Consider the following 18,662-nt stretch of genomic DNA (forward strand, 5'->3'; position numbering starts at 1 on the left):
TCCATCCCAGATTCACACTTCCTGTGGAGACAGTTCCGAAAAGGGCTGGCGAAGGTGTTTGTAAACAATAAAAGTGCAATTCAAAGGTTGCCGCCGGCGACAACCAGCGAGGCTCCCGGCTGGAAGCAAGAGTCGTCTCTTCGCTTGGGGCACGGTCTGGATTGGGCAGATATGGACATCTTTCCAGTGTTCCCTCACTGTACAACACACACACAGCCGCTCTCACCCCCAACCACGTCCAGCAGCAACACCCAGGGTCTCTCTCGAGGGCATGCCACGTATATTCTCGGTGTCAACCAGCCGATGGAGCTGGAGGAGTGAGAGGAAGGCCGGGTACGGGGCTGAGGGCGGTAAGGGGCCTAGATGGATTCCAGCAGCTTCTAAGGAGAGTGGGGGTCGCTGGCCGAGGAGGGGCGCAGAGAGTCCAGGAGGCCGGGGCAGCCAGGTCCACAGCGCCGCCTTCCCGGAGGAAGGCGGGGGTGGGGAGGAGGGAGCGGGAGGAGGCGGAGAGCGGAGGAGGGCGGCGCGCTACGAGGTTATTTGTGGTTCGCTTTGATCCCGAGGGGGAACCTGAAACTCTCACATTCCTGGCATAGCAGCCGCCTCCGGCGCGGGCCGACCCTGGGGCTGCGCGCTGGGGCTGAGCCGCCAGAGCGTCGGCGCCTCAGCCGAGAGCACACCACAGCCGCTGAGCTGAGCCGGGCCGGGCCGGGCCGTCGGGTTTGATCGCTCGGAGCACTCGCGGGCCGCAGCGGTAAGAAAGGCCTCTTGGCGCTTCGGGGAGCGCGCGGGGCCGCAGAGACGCGCTCCAGCCCGGCCTTTTCCGGAAGAGGGAGCAGAAGCAGAGCGGACCCTGAGTCCTCCAGGAGCGGTGCGCCTTTGCCCGCAACCGGCGGGGCGAGGACAGCTCCGTCCGGGGGCGCCTTGCAGGTCCCCTGGAAGCTCTCGCAGGCGGCGCGGGTCCGCTGGGGCTGAAGGAGGGGACAGCCCTTGGGCAGATAGGAGTGGGTGTCTGGGAGCGCGGATCTGAGAAGGAGGCGCCGCTTGGAGCTCAAGTTGCAGGGCCTGGGGGCTAATTTGGTTCGGTGTGTGTTTGGGGGTGGGGGGCGGGTTACAGGTGTCTTTCCTCCCTGACTAGCCCAAGAATTCCTCTTTGTCTTCCTTGGAAAATCCTCTCCGGAGCCACGGTCTGGCTCTCACTTAGAAAGAATGCAGCCTGCCGTCCAGCCCGGTGACGTCAGCGCTGGGGCATTTGGAAAACAAAGAGGGCTCGGGAGGGAGGGGGGAGGCGGATCCACGACGCTTAAAGACCTCTCCGGACCAAGGTTACCGTCGTCCGCTCCAGGCGCTGCGGCGGCCGCAGGGTGCTCGTGGTCAGCCAGGAGTCCGGGTAGGGCGGGATCCCTGGCTGGGGTGCGATCTGACTTAAAGACCCTCGCTTTGGTTCCTTGGGCCAGAGTGAGCCAAGGTAAAGGCCGGAGTTGTGTGGTTGCTTCGAAGCGGGTGTTTCAGAGAGCCCCGCGCGCTAGCGCAGCAGGGGTGCACGATCCGGGTGGGGGGCGCGGATTTTAGTGACCGCTTAGCTGTGTGCATCTGAGAGATTTGACTGAGACAAACGAGGAATGAAAGGCGCGGGAAGTGTTCCCTGCTCCCAGGCACACTGTTGAGGGAGGAGGAGGGCTGGAATCTGTCCGGAAAACTGCATTCCCCGGTCCTTCTCGGCTGGAGTCAGCCCAGACAGTGTTTAACTTAGGAAATGCCCCGTGGATGAAACGCTAGGGCCAACTGATTCCTGTTTGTTTTGCCTCGGGTAACTCTAGAGTCTTGCATCTTCTGTATGTGTGTGTGTGTGTGTGTGTGCGCGCGCGCGCGTGCGCCCCGTGTATGTGTGTGCCCCCTGTGTATGTGTATGTGGGGGTGGGCTGGGGAGGGATGATGGGGTCCCAGGAAGTCTGAACACCGAGATGTCCTCCAGACCCATCTCCCTCTCCCCAGTTCTGGGCAGCTGGGAGGAGGGAGTGGGTTGGGAATGGCTGCTCTGCCAGCCAGCCAAGCCCTAACTGGAGCCGGGCATTGGGGCTAGCTCTGTGGCAGAGGAGGGGCCACAATCCTCCCACTGTCCTCCTATATACACAGGACCTGTGGAGGTGTGGGTTTTGTTTGGTCTTCCCTGAATCCCAGTTTGGAAGTTTGTGTTGGAGAAGGCTGTGGAAAGGAAGCCAGGTGAGGCGGGCAGCCTTCCAGGCCATGAGCCACTGGGAGCGCAGGCTCAGAAGGGAACACCTTCCTCAGGAGACAATCTCCCTGCAGCTTAGGCAGAGTCACCAGCCCCAGGTGCCTGCAGCTCCCGCACTCCTTCAGTCAACTCAAGCAGTCTTACCCATGTCAAGATGCTGAGTGCCCATCCCCTCGTACCTAGAGGACCATCAGGCACTTCCAAGGAGCAAGTGTGTGTGTGGCTGGGGTGGTGATCATAAAATCAGGGACAAACATCGTGCCACCCTTTCTTTCTCCTGGAGCACGTGTGCGCTTACTGTCAGTGCGCAGACTCTGTGCCTGGCTCACAAACCTTGATGGGTGGCACCTTTTCCCCTCCTTTTGCAAAACCACTCTTAGTGTAGTCTGTCTCATCTCTCATCCCTTATTCACCAATCCAGATGCATTTTCTCCTTCCTGTTCACCTTGCAGAGTGACTGCCAAGGTCATCCCATGACAGAGAGGGCTCAGCAGGGTAAAGGGTTGTGAGTTAGCTGTGCCAAGGCCATGGCTCGGGCATGCTTCATGCTGTGGGGGCTGTTTGCCTAGGGCTTCTACCAGGCTGGTGCGTGCATGCATGCATGCTCAGTTGTGTCCAATTCTTTGCAACCCTGTGGATTGTAGCCCACCAGGCTCCTCTGTCCCTGGGATTTTTCAGGCAAGAATACTGGAGTGGGTTGCCATTTCCTACTCCAGGGAATCTTCCTAACTCAGGGATCTATCCCACGTCTCTTGTGTCTCCTGCATTAGCAGACAGATTCTTTACCACCTCAACTGGGCAGGATTCATGCTTTATCACCTGTGATAAAGTAGAGGTGGCGCAGTGGTAAAATATCTGCCTGCTAATGCAGGAGACACAAGAGCTTAGTGTTTAAAGCTGAACTAGGCCTGCCCTGGACTTTCTCATCAGGCTCTCTGATGGGAATCTGACTACAGGGAGCCTGAGGTTCCTGGTATCTAGGTTCCTGGTATCTATCTCTGAGCACAGTAAGTCTCCATGAATGTGATTATAATGGCAGTCCTTTGCCAAGAATTTACAGCTCACTGGGAGCTCAATAGCCATTGCCTCTTAATTCTCAGCTCCATGAAGCTAGCATTATTTCCGTATTTCTGATGGAGAAACTGAGGCTCAGAAATTAGGTGACTTGCCTTAATCAGTAGGTGGATGCATTGGCAGTCTGACGGGCATGTGTGCCCCTCCATCGCCTTTCCCTTAACCAGACAGCAATGGAAAGTCCCCATCTTTCCCATGTGCTCCCACTGAGTGCTCTTCTTTCTCTCCATAGGTGCTCTGGGGCCAGGTGCCACTGGCCTTTGTCCAGGTGGGTGTGTGCAAGCCCAGGGAGCATGAGGACGCTGGAAGACTCCTCAGGTACGGTCCTGCACCGCCTCATCCAGGAACAGCTGCGCTATGGCAACCTGACTGAGACCCGCACACTGCTGGCCATCCAGCAACAGGCCCTGCGCGGTGGGGCCGGGGCTGGGGGCACAGGAAGCCCCCAGGCCCCCATGGAGATCATGGCACCAGAGGACAGTCAGGTGCTGCAGCAGGCCACGAGGCAGGAACCCCAGGGCCAGGAGCACCAGGGCACCGAGACCCACCTGGCAGAGAACGGCCTCTACCGCCTGTGCCCGCAGCCTGGCAAGGGCGAGGAGCTGCCCACCTATGAGGAGGCCAAAGCCCACTCACAGTACTACGCCTCCCAGCAGGCGGGGCCCTGGCCACACGTGGGGGACCGGGATCCCCGCGGGCCCCCGGGAGGCAGCCGGAGGCAGGATGAGGCCCTGCGCGAGCTGAGGCACGGGCATGTGCGCTCCCTGAGTGAGCGACTCCTGCAGCTGTCCCTGGAGAGGAACGGGGCCCGCACCCCCAGCCACATGAGTGCCTCTCACAGCTTCCCCCAGCTGGCCCGCAACCAGCAGGGCCCCCCAGCCAGAGGCGCCCCCACTGCCGAGGGCCCGGAGCTGCGAGGACCTCCACCTCAGTACCCACACGTCATGCTAGCTCACGAGACCACCTCTGCCGTCACTGACCCGCGGTACCGTGCCCGTGGCAGTCCACACTTCCAGCATGCAGAAGTCAGGTAACTGCCCACCTTGGTCTTCAGGCTCTTGGCTTCCTTCCAGTGTAGTTTTCCCAGGGTGAAGAGCCTCCAGGAGGCTTGTGAGCTCCAGAGGAAGGCCGATGATACCCTCTCCCTCCCAAGATGGGAGCTAATGCAGGAAGGAAAGAGGGATTTAGCCAGGGTCACATAAGAACTTAGCAGCATCCCTTGCTTTAATTTGGAGACAGACACCATTGCCTAATTGGCTGTAGCCTTCAAGTAACCAGGGTTCTCAGAGGCTGTCAATTAGAGCAGGGGGCTAAAGGTTAGATTTCAGAAAGAACTTGCAAGGACTAGAATTGGGAATCTTTCCCAAGTTAAGTGGGAAGAAGGTGGGACCTCCTCTGGAGGCTTCTAAAAACAGAAGAAGTCTTTTCTTCTTTGCTGTCCTTGATTTTGGGGAGGCATTCCTAAGTGGAGGCAAGGAGGAAAGGACCAGATGGCCTCCATAGAGATCTCTCCTCTGCTACCCAGGGGCAGGAGCTGCCCTGGCACTGCCATTCATTTCCGTTCATGTTCTTCTGTGTGGTCCGTTGGGCAGGAGCCTGGGAGAAGGTTCTTGTTCCAGGTGAGCCCCTTTATGTGGAGGCTCCAGAGTAGCTGCGGGAGTGGGAAACTCAGCTTTTAATTCTGAGAGTGAAGGGAAGCCTTTAGAGGATGTGATTTGGCGTCCCTTTTCAAAAAGGTTCCTCTGTTGCTTGTAGAGAATGGATTCTAGGGGCATGAATGGAAGCAGGGATGCCCAGGAGGGGCAGGAAGCCCAGAGAGTTTTCAGAAATAAGGTTCCTAGAAAAGATGCTCTCGTTTGGCCCAGGACCTTCTCCTGAGAAGCTGGCACACGCCCTTTTCACACGCCCTTAATTCCCTCCTGTCCCCCACCCCACACACAGGGGTCCAGGAAACCCCAGTGGAGGGGCCTGAAGGTTCACAGACTGGCTTCCTCTGGTGCCCCAAGGTTCAAGTCTGGTTTTCTTTGTGCCTGCTGAGTCCTCATTTAGTCACCTGCTTTGCCACCGTGCAACCTTGCCCGGGAAAGATGCCTTTCTCTGCTCTCGAGAAATGAGTGACGTGATGACTCTGGAATGGAGGCGCCAGAGGACTGAGCCTGTGGGGTTTTGCCAGCCTCAAGGCCCCCCTGCCTTACCTCCCTTCTCAGGGCTTGGTCCTGGAAGAGTTTCAGAAGCTGAGTCGTGGTTTCTTCTTTGGACCATGCTTATTGAGCCCTGTCAGGAAAAGATAATGTCGTGGAAAGGAAGTCGACTGTTTGCAGGAGAACAAAAAAAGTGTGTGTGCGTTGGGGGGGAGCAAGTGTGAAGGAAAGGAGGCTCTATTCTTTCTGAGAGCCCAGTCATCCCCAAAGAATGCCATTTGTGTCTGCCTGGCCCAGAGCAGGGGAGCGAGTTGGAGGGAGCCACCCCGAGGTGCCACGCTTAGCAGCACCGGGAGAGTTTGCATATTCCAGTGGGGTACCCTCTCAGCTCTCACTGGAAGCTCTACCTTGGGCAGGAAAAGAAATACATCTGCCAGCTTCTCCTTCAGCTAATCTGGTGAAGATTGTTTGCTGGGCGGGACTTAGCCTTGGGTCTAAGACAAGCAGGGGAGCTGGAGTCTGGAGGGGGAAGGATGAAGGGGAGGGATGAGGGGAAGGGTAGGCATGGGTTCTGAGGCGATGGATTCGTCTGCAGCTTCTGGGACTTGGGAAAGCTCCTGGTGAAACTGAGGCAGTCTAGTTCTCTTACATCTGGAGCCACAGGGCCCCAGAAAAGCTGTGTGACCCCACATGCTCCTTCCCTTGACGTGGGACCTTGAGGGTGAAGACCATGACATGGGACCCCAGTACCAGAAGCCAGAAGAGCACTGTCCCTAACCTCAGGCTATTGTAATAGTTCACAGGTGGCCCCTTCACCCTGGATAATCCACTCTGGGTCACATTTACTCTTTGAGCAGAGAGTAGGCTGTGGTCTCCACTAGAAGAGACAGAGGGTGGGCTGTCACTGTGGAGATGCCCACTGCAGGCCCAGCAATCTGCCAGGCAGATGTGGCCCTGACAACCTGCCTGAGGCTAGAGACTCTTACCCTCCTGACTGAGCATGGTCCCATGCACCATGGACTCAAACACTGGAGCCAGAATTTGAATGCCTGATCTGTCAGACTCTGGAGCCCAGACTCAGCCTGACATCTGTCTCACCACTCTAACCTTAGCCATAGTCTTCTAAAAATGTTTCTTCAAGGGGTGACGGGACTCAAAATAAGAGGGAGAAGAAGCGAGTGTGCTGCGTGGGCAGGTGTGCACGGAGGGCCTGACACCAGCAGTGGGAACAGACACAGGGTAGGGGGCCTGGAAGGTTGTGAGTTTCAGTCATGATGAGTGTGACCTCCAGATTCAAAAAGAGCTGCCTATGGCTGGGACTATTCAGGCTGATCCCCAAGGCATGGGCCACAGGAGGCTGGGCATGAAATAAGTGTGCTGATGGTAATGCCCTGCAGCCCTGCTTCCCTGGCCCTTGAGGGTCTTAGGAACACCATGTGGAAAGGCCTTCCCCAGAGGTTACTGCCTAATGCTGCAGGAAAGCTGTCTGCCCCGGAGGGCTGGGGCAATTCTCCTTGGCTCCGTGGGCTCTGAGGACCATCTCTTCTGTTCCCCAGGATCCTGCAGGCCCAGGTGCCCCCTGTGTTCCTCCCGCAGCAGCAGCAGCAGTACCAATACTTGCAGCAGCCTCAGGAGCGCCACCCGCCCCCACACCTGGCCACCCTCAGCCCTCCTGGGGTGGAGGGCCCGGCAAGCACCCAGGCCTCTTTGGCCACCTCGGGCAGCACCCACCTGGCTCAGATGGAGACTGTGCTAAGGGAGAACGCCAGGCTGCAGAGGGACAATGAGAGATTGCAGAGGGAGCTGGAGAGCACGGCGGAGAAGGCTGGCCGCATCGAGAAGGTAGGCCCTGCTGAGGCCTCAGAGAAGCAGGGGGGGCAAGAAGGGAACCCCAACAGGGCTGACCAGGGAGGGGGCTGTCCGAAGGGAGTCAGGAGTGTGAAAGCTGATCTGGCTGGGCTTCTCAGCTGCCCCTTGGGGCCCCCCTCATCCCTCCTACACCCCTCCCTGGCTGACTCCAGACAGCTGGGGAGCAGCCGGCAGAGCAGGCCCAGAGCACGAGCAGTTGCTGCCCAGTGGTGGTTAGAAAGAGCCCATTCACCAACTCCCTCATGGTCGCACCCTTTCCCTGCACACGCCCCCTCCCGTGGACACCTCCCACAGAGAGCCCTTTGTATCCCCCACACAACAGCAAGTCTGTTCCAGGCCAGCCCTGGTCACAGGGAAAGCCCCTCCTCTTGGCAAAAAACGAGCGACTTATTGGAATCAAGGGCCAGCTAGGAGCACGTGCGGAACCTGCCAGCTGCCAAGTGGGTGGGGCATCCGGGGCCAGGCTGGCCCTGTGGGGGGATGGCTGGAGAGGCACATACTCCAGGCAGCTCAGGCTGGATCTGGTGCTCCCTTCTTAGTGAAGGGGCACCAGCTGTGCACTCAGCCGTAGCAGGTAGCCTTAGGCTTTCTGTGACTGTCCCGTGGTCTCCAAGATAGGTCCACCCCCCAGACCACGGTTGGAGCCTCAGTGCCTGATCCTGGTCCATTGTGCTCAAATTTCTCACTAGAAGCCAAACAAAAGGAAAATGCTTCTTTCTGGACACTAGGCACCAGGAAGCTGCCCTCGGTCACCCTGGAGACAGCCCCTTCCAGAGAACGTGGCCTTGTGTTCACTCAGGACCTTGGGACAGTTGAAGGGACCCTGGGTTGCCTGTTCCAGCAGTTTGGTCCCTCTCTGGAGGCTACAGGCTGCAGCCTGTCCCACTCAGGCTAGGTGGGTTTTCTGCTGTGGCTTTGTATCTTCTCTCTCACCCTTTCTGATGGAGAGTCAGTGATCAGCCCTGGCCTAAGGAGGGGACCTTGATGCCATTGCCACCCTGGGAGCTCTTCCTTTTCTTCAGCTCTGTTCTCTGCCTCTTGCAGCTGGAGAGCGAAATCCAGAGGCTCTCCGAGGCCCACGAGAGCCTAACAAGGGCCTCTTCCAAGAGAGAGGCCCTAGAGAAGACCATGAGGAACAAGATGGACAGTGAGATGAGGCGGCTGCAGGACTTCAACCGGGATCTTAGAGGTGAGGACTGCTCACACAGGTGGAGGGGCAGGGACCACCTATGGACAGCTTGATTCCACTGTTCTAGGACATCATTCAGAATCTCTTGCCTCTGCAAAAACAGTACAAATCAATTCAAAGGGGACTAGGCTGAGACTTCTTGGGGGCCACCTTGATAGAGAGATGCTTGTCTCTGTGTTCTAGACCTTGGGGCCCCTCCTGGAGCTCTCACCCATGTGGCCCAGGGTGACCCGGGGCTTCCCTATGAGCCCACCCCTAGCTTGGAGAATGCAGCCTGACAGATAGTTCCCTGGTCGGGGGGTGGGGGGGTGGGGGGGCGGCGGGTGGGAGGTGCACCTTGGCAGGCAGCTTCACCTGTACTCAAACCTTTTTCCTTAAAACGTCTTTTCTTCATTTGAAACAGAAAGATTAGAATCTGCAAACCGCCGCCTGGCAAGCAAGACGCAGGAGGCCCAGGCAGGCAGTCAGGACATGGTGGCCAAGCTGCTGGCTCAGAGTAAGTAGAGGGCCCACTCAGGAGCCCAAGCAGAGGTGTGGCTGGTGGAACCAGGACAGCTCCTCTTCTGCCAAAGCAGGGCTTGGAGTGTGGGTTTACTGAATGCCCACTATGCACCCATCCCTGGACTAGACTCGGGGGAGGGGCGGCTTCCCAAGGGGAGCAGGATCTGGTTCCCTGTGTACTGGGAAGATCAGTGGGTAGAGGGACAGCTGGGGAGGTGTGCTGACCGTCAGTTTGGTGTCCTTTAGAAGCAGTTGAGGAGAGCCGAGCACTCTGGAAACAGGTGGGATGAGAGAGAAGGTAGAGTCTGAGTCTCCCAGAGGGTGGACATGTGGAAAGCTGGGGAGCATGGTGAGGCTGGCCCATAACAAGTGTTGGCACCAGCCGAAAATGGAGCTTCATGAACAGGGCAGCCTAAAGGAGGTCAGGAGGATCCCCTAAAAAGGATAGTCAAAGGCTTCTTGAAGAGCGGATGAGTTCATTGTTGACTGGCCCATGCACTCACTCATTTGTTCCCTAGCACAGCCGTGCCGAGCCCCTGGCAGGCGTGCAGCAGAGCAGGAACAGGTCAGGAAGGTGCCAGGACGAGGTCAAGAGAGGTGGGGAGCTTGAGGAAGGAGCAGGGTCTTCCCACCATGGATTCCAGGGAACAAGCATGGCCTGGCCCTGGAGGACAGTGATGGCGGTGGGGGGTGGGGTTCCCCAGCACCCTGAGAGAGAGGTTTTGTGGGGTGGTAGGTGAAGCAGCAGCAGGATAGCTCCAGTGGAGGTGAAAGCAGTTTGAAGGAAGGGGGGACAAAGGAAGCCACCAACTCAACAGTAGGAAGAAGCTGTAGCCATCAGAGAGGCGGTTATTGATGAGCTCCTCCTGTATGCGCTTACTGCCTGCTATAGTGATGTTTGAGTGTTTGCAAAGGCGTGCACTGGGGCAGCTGGTGTCTGGGCAAGGGTGCCTTCTAGGAAGGAGGAACCCCTCCAAAAGCTTACTGAGCCTAAGCTAGATGGTTGGGGGTGTCTGAAAGCAGAGAAGCAGCTTGAAGACTGAGCTCTGGCTAGCAGCACCTACCTCCTTCAAGCAGGGCTCAGGCCTGGACAGGGTGGCCCCCAATGGTGAAGGGCTGAGGGTTGAGGATGGGCAGGAGGCAGCAGAAGATGACTGAGGTCTCTGGGAGGGAGGGGATGGTGGTAAGGGCTGGGGAGTGGGGATAGCCCTGGGGGGGTCTCATCATTGTCTGGAGAGGATGGGTTGCAGGAAAGGGGCAGAATGGGGCCAGGCTTTGCCAAAGAAAGGAAGTCACGGCGGGTTCCTGGGAGCAGGCAAGGGAGGGGACCGGGGCTGGCCAGCCTGGAGGCGTTTCCGCTCCCTGGGGAGTGAGGCTGTTCTTGGCTCCGGGCTGGAGCCATTAATCTCGTAGCGGCGGGTGACCTGGATGCCGGGCATTCCTGAGCCCGGGCTGTTCCGCTGCGCGCGCCTCCCCCTCCCCCCGCACTCCTGCCTGCGCCCCGCCCGCCACGGGGCGGGAGGAGGGACAGTGGGACAAAGGGACTGGGACTTGCTGGTGGGGCCTCGCTTCCCCCATGGAAGGCCTCCTGCTCCCTCCACTGCTCCCCAGCCCATGGCCCCACTCTGTGTCTCCCGAATCTGCTCCCACCCCAGCCTGGAGGCCGCGGCACCCACCCCCCAGAGTTTTATCCTGGTGGCTGGGGATGGCCAAGGTGTCAAGCCTCCGAGCTCTACCAGGGCCTTCAAAGTCAAAGTGTTGGTTGCTCAGTCGCTTACCACTATTTGCGATCCCATAGACTGTAACCAGCCAGGCTCCTCTGTCCATGGGATTTCACAGGCAAGAATAATGGAGTGGGGTGCCATTCCTTCTCCAGGGCACCTTCCTGACCCAGGGATCAAATTTGAGTCTCCTGCATTTTAGGTTGATTCTTTACTGTCCGAACCACCAGGGAAGCCACCAGCGCGTTAGAGGTGTGCAAAGCAGCAGGAACCTTCTGGAAGCCAAAGGCTGGGTCCTTGATACGTTCCCCAAGGGCTGAGGAAAGCCAATCTACCCTTCCTTGCTCCTGACTTCCAGAATTAAGAATCCTCAGGAAACCAGAATCCTCAGGGAAAATGTCTGTGGTTGAGCTCACCTTTTTCCCAGAGTCAGCGCTTGTAGGAGAGTGTGGCCCCTATCACAGTGCTGTCTACTTTCCTACTAGGCAGGCAGTACAGACTCCCAGCTCTGGTCGGGCCCTGCCCACCCTGGGCATCTGGCCATGAGTCCTGAGGCCTGGTTCTCCCAACCGAGTCCCCCTTGGGTATTTTCTTCTCAGATTCTGAGGCTGTAAGATTCTGAGGCTGTAAGATGGGACCATCTAAGACTGGGATGGGCTGCCAGCCTCCGACTAACTCTATAAGCTGTCCATCTCTGTGAAGCCTCCCAGGACAGGGACATTGTGTCTGGGTCCAAAGTCCCAGTCAGCACTCCTGCCTGCCCTCTCCACCCCATTCAGGTGTCAGGCCAGCTCAGGATGAGCGGCCCAGTGTTACTGAGTTTCACTAACTTTTCCCTTCACCCCAAAGAATGAGGTGGGCCTGGGCCCAGCCTTCAAACATTCAGAGTGAACCAGAGCTGACCTGGGTGGGCCTCCTTCTCTGCCCCAGGGCCCGTAATTCTCTTCTGTTCCAGAGTCTATACTGTCCTCTCTGATAGGTATTTAGCCACACGTGGCCCAAAGATTAAAATTAATTAAAATGAAATAAAATGAAAAATTTGACTCCTCCCTGGCACTAGCCACATTGCAAGTGCTCACTGGCCACATGTGCCTAGTGGCTGCTGCCCTGCCTGGCACAGTGTAGAGCAAGTCCATTACAGCAGAAAATTCCACTCTGCTCTGACAGTGCTGCTCTAGAGATGGTGCCTTTGAGTCCATCAGGCAGGACCCATGACGGTCCCCCTCTGCCTTCCAGCAAGGCAGGCAGCCTGCACACTAAGGATGGGGGTGGGGGTGGGGGTGCCTGGTTTCACAGAATAAGCTCTGAGGCCTCTGAGTACAAGGGCCTCACGCAATAACCAAGCAGCCTGGTTCTTCAGAGGCAGGCTAACTTTGATCCCCACCTGGTAGCACCATTCACCTCCTGTGCTTCCTCCTCTTTAAGGCGGGGATCACAGATCCCGGACTGTCATTGGAGGCTTCAGGGGAATAAGATGTGTAGATGCCTGACTCCTGGGGCAGCACACAGTGCTTCTTCCACTTGGATGATGACCACGTGACAGTCCACCTGAGCCTCTGTTTTCTCATCTGGAGATGGGCATCGTGGTTCCTGCCTGCCCAGTCTCTAGTATCACTATGAGGCTGGAGGGAAGTTGTGAATGTGTTTTGGAGATGGTGACACCCAGCGCAGGTGGACAGTGTCTCGGGCTCTCTCCTGGCAAGGCCATGTCCCAGCAGGGGAGCGGTGTGGCCCAGTCATCACTGCAAGGGCCCTGGTCTGCCATTCCCATTTGCTCAGGCCTTAACCTGAACTTCAGTTTCCTGGACCATACAATGGGGCTAATAAGGGTACCTAACTCCTGTGTTACTGAGAAGAGGCAGTCAAGCTTGAGCAGCAGTCAGCATAGAGTGTGGCACATGGTGGGTGCTCTGTGGGGCAGCAAGGGAGCTGCCATCCCTGACCGGGCCCCTCCCTCTCTCGCTGCAGGCTATGAGCAGCAGCAGGAGCAGGAGAAGCTAGAGCGGGAGATGGCACTGCTGCGCGGAGCCATCGAGGACCAGCGGCGGCGGGCCGAGCTGCTGGAGCAGGCCCTGAGCAATGCACAGGGCCGTGCGGCAAGAGCTGAGGAGGAGCTGCGGAAGAAGCAGGCCTACGTGGAGAAGGTGGAGCGGCTACAGCAGGCCCTGGGGCAGCTGCAGGCTGCCTGCGAGAAGCGTGAGCAGCTGGAGCTACGTCTGCGGACGCGCCTAGAGCAAGAACTCAAGGCCCTTCGTGCACAGCAGGTGAGCTGGGAAGACCCCAGGAGCCCCTGTTGAGATCCAGGCCAAGCCCTCTTAGAAAGTTAGGAAGTCCCCAACCTTGTGGAAGTCCCCTCCTGGCCCATCAGTCGCAGCAGAGGTCTTGCCCGTTGGCTATGTGCCGACCTCAGGGACTCGAGCCTTGGGCCTCTATCCTCCACAGCAGCCGGGATTGGCACCCTTGGTCTCTGGAGAAAGTCTCTCAGGAGCTGTGATGGAGGGGACTAGCCAGCTCTTATATGTCTCCCTGAGCTCGGGGGTGGGGAAGATAGTTGCTCAGGTCCTGGGCCTTTATCCTCACTTTGGTCTGTGTAAGTAGCTCTCGTGTTTACAGGCCAGATAGAGTTCTGTCTCCACTCCTAGCCTCACCCTTCCCACAGAGGTAGGGTGACCAGAGCTCCTGGATTGCCGGGGTCTGTCCTAGTTTATACCAGGTGTCCCGTGTCATTAAGTCACCCCTTCCCCAGTTTGGAGGACAATGTATATGGTCACTATGCAAAAGCAAACCCAATCTCCTCTGCACCCTTGGCCACAGGATTTGTGGCTCCCCTTTGTCTCCGGCTGGAAGCAGGCTATGCAGAGTGCGTGGTGCCAGCTGACCAAGCACTGGCCTCAGTGAGATTCCTCACATGGCAGTGAGGATCTGCAGCCAACACACCCCACCCTCCACCCCTGACCACGGTACCCCTCTCTCTGCAGAGACAGGCAGGCACCCCGGGAGGTGGCGGTGGCAGTGGTGGAACCCCGGAGCTCAGTGCGCTGCGGCTGTCGGAGCAGTTGCGGGAGAAGGAGGAGCAAGTGCTGGCGCTGGAAGCTGACATGACCAAGTGGGAACAGAAGTACTTGGAGGAACGTGCCATGAGGCAGTTCGCAATGGATGCGGCCGCCACGGCCGCTGCCCAGCGTGACACCACTCTCATCCGGCACTCGCCCCAGCCCTCGCCCAGCAGCAGCTTCAATGAGGGCCTGCTCACTGGCGGCCACAGGCATCAGGAGATGGAAAGCAGGTTGGACACTGCAGGCCGGGTACCTGGGGCAGGGGGTGGGAGTAGGGTGGGATTTGTCCAGCCCTTGCCTGGGCCCTAGGTCTTCCCTGGTGGCTCAGATGGTTAAGAGTCTGCCTGCAGTGCAGGAGACTGGGGTTCAATCCCTGGGTTTTGAAGATCCCCTGGAGAAAGAAGGAAATGGCAACCCACTCCAGTATTCTGGCCTAGAGAATTCCATGGACAGAGGAGCCTGGCAGGCTACAGTCCATGGGGTCACAGAGTTGGACATGACTGAGTGCCTTCATTTCTTTTCTTTGCCTGGTCCTTAATCCATGATAAACACCCCTCACTCCGCCCAGCCTAACAATCCCTCCTACTTCTGAGCTGACCCCCTGCTTTTGGCCCAGCTGGCATTACAGGCTATTCTTTCTCAGAGGTGCCAACCGAGTCATTGGTTTGCCCAGAAGACTCCACTCTTGGATGATACCCAAGGCTCCAGGCCTCTACCTGCTCCCCCACTCCCACCATGTAAATCAGAGAATTAGACTTTCCTACCCTACATGCCAGGTACCACCCCAGAACGAATGTGGCCTAGGCCCCTGGCCTGTGGGGAGCTGGTATTTTCTCTCCAGAGACAACTCAGAGGCCCCACAAGATTTCCATTTGACTTCTTCCTGGCTCAAAAACACAAGCAATCGACTTAGCTCCCTTGATCAACAGCCCTGGGGATGGCCCTCCAGGACAGGGTTTGTGCCACTACCGTCATCAGATGAACCCAGAACCTACCCCTGGGTTTGCCAGTGTGGGAGCGGCCCAGCCTCTCATGCACTGGTAGTTTTCAAAGCATCCCGTTGCAGAGCTCTGATGGCACTTCTGAAGGCCCCATCCTGGCCCCTGCTGCAAGGCTAGGAGACCCCGGCCTGGCTTTAAGGAAGGCTTTCCCTCCAACTTCACGAGGTGGGGAGGGCAGAGGCCACAGGATCTGTGGGTCTGAAGATGTAAACATGGCCTCTCACCCCTCAGGTTAAAGGTGCTCCACGCTCAGATCCTGGAGAAGGATGCCGTGATCAAGGTCCTTCAGCAGCGCTCCAGGAAAGACCCTGGCAAGGTCACCCCGGGCTCCCTGAGGCCTGCCAAGTCAGTGCCATCTATCTTCGTGGCTGCAGCAGCGGGGACCCAGGGCTGGCAAGGACACTCCTCCAGCGAGCGGCAGGTGGATGCCTCTGTCCAACTGGCTGCAGGTGAGAGGAGGTGGGTGGGCAGCAGAGCCTAGGTTGTTCTCAGGCCTTTCCTTCCAGAACTGAAGCTTGGAGGAGCTGGGCATCCCAACTCCTCACCCAGGGGAGCCGGCTTACACTCTGGCTCGAGTGACCTTGTAGCCTGCAGCTGTCCACTGGTTGACAAGGCAGGCTTTAGCCCCCGTCTCTGGAAGTTCCACCACCCTGGTCCCAGCCACTCACTATCAAAGTTAAAATAAGCTTCCCCTGCAGAGGTACCTTCTGGGCCAGCACTTCCACTTCTCCTCCTAAGCAGATGCCACAGAAATCCAGTAATCCTTACTGTTTTAAGATTTAATCTACAACCTTTTAAGAAAGCTTCTTCCACTCCAAGCTTTTGGAACCCAATCCTGTTTGGAAACAGGAGTGTAATCAAAGTTCTTGCAAATCAAGAGCAACTAGCATCCCCAGGAGGTGTCTGTCGTTAAGTTAGGGTATTCTTCATGGGGGCTACATATTGTGGACTGGGCAGTAACTGAAACTCCTGCCTTCCTAGCAGACAGGGCCCCGCTGGAGGAGCCTGTGGCTTTGGCTCCCCTTGCTGCCCACGCCAAACATGGGAGCAGGGATGGGAGCACCCAGACTGATGGCCCCCCGGACAGCCTGGAGCCTGACAGCCTTTTGGGGTGCAGCAGTGGCCAGAGAACAGCTTCACTGGGTAAGTCTCCCCCAACTTTTGTGGGGGACTGAGGGCACCCTGGGGTGTGAATCCCACCCCAACTCATTGCCCACACTCCACGGGGGGCCCTGCACAGGGAGGGTGAGCAGAATGTGGGACCTACCTCAGTACCGGGGAGAGAGCTGATGAATATGGGAGTAGGAGAACTGGAAACCCTAATTACAAACAGATCTACCTGGGAAGCCCTTTATCTCCTCTTAAGAAGTCTTCCTTAAACATCTTTAATGGCCAATCTGAGCAACTAAGATAGTGGAGCTTGGCACTCCCAAGTTAGAAGACTTTGTTTTAAGAGTCCCGGAAGGAGAAATTTAAGAAGATGCCATTGAATGTGTCTGCTCTCTTTCACATTAACCTTTGCATAGTTCCCTATCCCTCACCGGCTCAGAAAACCACAGGCATGAAAAGAATGTGGCAACCTCCCTCCCTCAGGGCTCTCCACCCTCCCTCCAAGCCCTCCAACCAGTTCCTAGTTATAAATATTTGCATCTTCCACTAGGGAGGCTGGTGGTCTGGATGGAGAGCTGGGGACTGGTTGGGCAAGTTATGAGGACCTGGGCAGCAGAGGTGGGAAAAGCTGGTGAAGACAGAGCCTATCTTTAAAATGTTACCAGATTTAAAAGGGCCGTCTAGTAACCCTCGTTGCCCTGTGCCTGGCCTCTTATCTCTCCAGATTCTATTGCTACATCCAGAGTCCAGGACTTTTCCGACATGGTGGAGATATTGATCTGAAGGAGGTGGTGCCGTGGGGACTCTGAACCATTTCCTGCTGCCCTCTGCCACACGGCCATTCCATCAGGATGCTGCATGGGAGAGGGGAACTGTGAGCACCCGTCCCCCTAGAAGACCCTGTTCCTTAGCCCCATGCTCCTCCTGGGCCTATGCAGCATGAGGACTGGGCCTTTACCTGGCTTGCTGCCAAGGGTAGCAGTTGAAAGCTCAGAAGGGAGTAGTGCACCCACACTGCGCACTTGGGCAGGGAGGGAGGGGATGTGTTGATTTGGCGGCTGATTTCCAAGGATGGCTGCCCATGGACTCCAGGTGGACTGGTTTAATAGGCCTGGCTCAGTGTGGTCCCCCCAACTCCATCTGCTCTTCAGCTCCTCACTGCCTCCTGGGGATCACCCGGACTTGAATCTTGGCAGCCTGTTGAGTGTGTGAGTCCTGCAGAGGCCACAGCATCACCCGCACTGTGGAGAGGACTGGGATGTGCCGTGCAGTTTGTACATAAGTCCCTTTCTTGTGAAACAGAAGATTGAAGTGGGCTGCTTCAGATTCACCCCCTCATTCCATGCTCCCAGCCCTGCTGCCTCGGTTCCTCCCAGCTATCTCCCCTTCTCAAGTTCTTGGTCCATGGATTTTGTTACTGCTTGATCCACGGGATACTGGCTGCTTTTTCCCCATCTTGAGCCCTGTTTGAAATGCCCAAGGGACCTCACCACCACCAGCCTCTTGAAATGGCTCCACAGCTCCTGTCCCTGGGACATCTTGTCAGTTTGGTTATGAACCCTGAGCTAGATGAAGTCCGCCACCACAGATCTGCATGGTGGGCTTCCCAGCACCAGTTCTCTGAAAGGAAACTGGAGAGATGGCCTTGTTCTCATCAGAGTCTTTGTTCCCCCTGGAGGCACTGGGAGAGGGAGCTATGCTGGTGAAAACTAGTCCATAAGCTGTAAGACATGACTCAGATGGTCCTCTGAATGGAGCCCCTCTCACAGCATGGCGCCCTGAGGCTGGCTCCTCAAGCGCCAGTGCGCAGCACCCTGAAACAGGGCCAGCGCTTGGGAACTGGAGTGAAGTGTCCGAGGGCAGCCTGCCAGTAGCAGTGACTTTTACTTCTGGTCTTAAAGAGTCTCCCAACTCAGCCCCATGAGTGACTGGTGGGTTTTAGTGGTTTGTCTCCGCTGTTTTTAGTTCTCCTTGAGTCTTTGTTTTTGTTTTTCTTTTACTGTTTTTAGGTTTTTGTATGTGTTATTTTATTCCTATGGTTCCTCAAGTTTCCTTTTTAAACATTCGCATTTGCTGGACAATTGCATATTTTTTTAAAATCCCCCCACCCCACCCCTCTGTAAAACTGAAAAATGCATTTGGTTCATGTGCATTGTTTACAAAACAAAAAGAAAAAGAGAGAGAAAAAGGCAAAAAAATATTGTGAAAGAAAAAAAAACAACTTAATATATTTTGGATTAATATTTGGTATTTCTTTTTAAAGTATTTTTTTGTGCTGTGAACATTTTCTGCCAAAGACCATGATGTGTGTCTGTATGTTTAAGTTATCGTGAATATTTAAAATGTAAACATGGCTGTTTTGTTATGCCACCCTGTACCAGGATTGCTGCTGCATTCCACTGGGTATAACAGTATTTTAATAAAATTTTTTTTTTTTTTTTTTTTTTTTAATTAAAAGCACTGTGTTTGTACAAGTGAGAGACTGCACTGAGGGGTAAAAGAGAGAGAGGGAAGGGACTTCGGGAGGGGGCCTCCCATGTCAGTCACTGGACCGCTCGCAACATCGAGCTGCACCCCTACTTGTCTACGCTGTGCTCCTGGGCGCCTTGGTTCTTAAACACTGACCAGAGTATGTACATAGGCCGCCAGCTCAGTAACTGCTGTCTCTCATAAGAGAGGAGTGAAGGGTGCTGGTTTCGATTTTCTGGTAGTGGGAAGCCTTGGGGCAAGGCAGGTCCCTCCTTAATTGCAAAGCTTGGAGGAT

General features: G+C 56.5%; 1 protein-coding gene across 5 annotated transcripts; it reads left to right on the top strand.

The window, feature by feature from the left end:
- Window positions 1–561: 561 nt before the first annotated feature.
- Window positions 562–18,074, top strand: AMOTL2 (angiomotin like 2). 5 transcript variants are annotated; one of them, XM_055569640.1, is made up of 10 exons: window positions 562–754; window positions 3,543–4,340; window positions 7,008–7,293; window positions 8,365–8,509; window positions 8,913–9,005; window positions 12,700–12,995; window positions 13,710–14,017; window positions 15,020–15,237; window positions 15,770–15,931; window positions 16,623–18,074. In XM_055569640.1, the coding sequence occupies exons 2-10, from the start codon at window positions 3,604–3,606 to the stop codon at window positions 16,679–16,681; spliced, it is 2,304 nt and encodes a 767-aa protein (XP_055425615.1). In that variant the 5' UTR covers window positions 562–754; window positions 3,543–3,603; the 3' UTR covers window positions 16,682–18,074. The 5 variants fall into 5 exon arrangements, with proteins under 5 accessions (XP_055425615.1, XP_055425618.1, XP_055425616.1 ...); XM_055569643.1 differs by having other exon boundaries at window positions 563–754; window positions 15,773–15,931; XM_055569641.1 differs by lacking the exon at window positions 562–754 and adding an exon at window positions 1,342–1,468.
- The last annotated feature ends 588 nt before the right edge of the window (window positions 18,075–18,662 follow it).

This window comes from Bubalus kerabau, chromosome 2 (genome assembly GCF_029407905.1).
Source record: "Bubalus kerabau isolate K-KA32 ecotype Philippines breed swamp buffalo chromosome 2, PCC_UOA_SB_1v2, whole genome shotgun sequence".
NCBI lineage: Eukaryota > Metazoa > Chordata > Mammalia > Artiodactyla > Bovidae > Bubalus > Bubalus kerabau.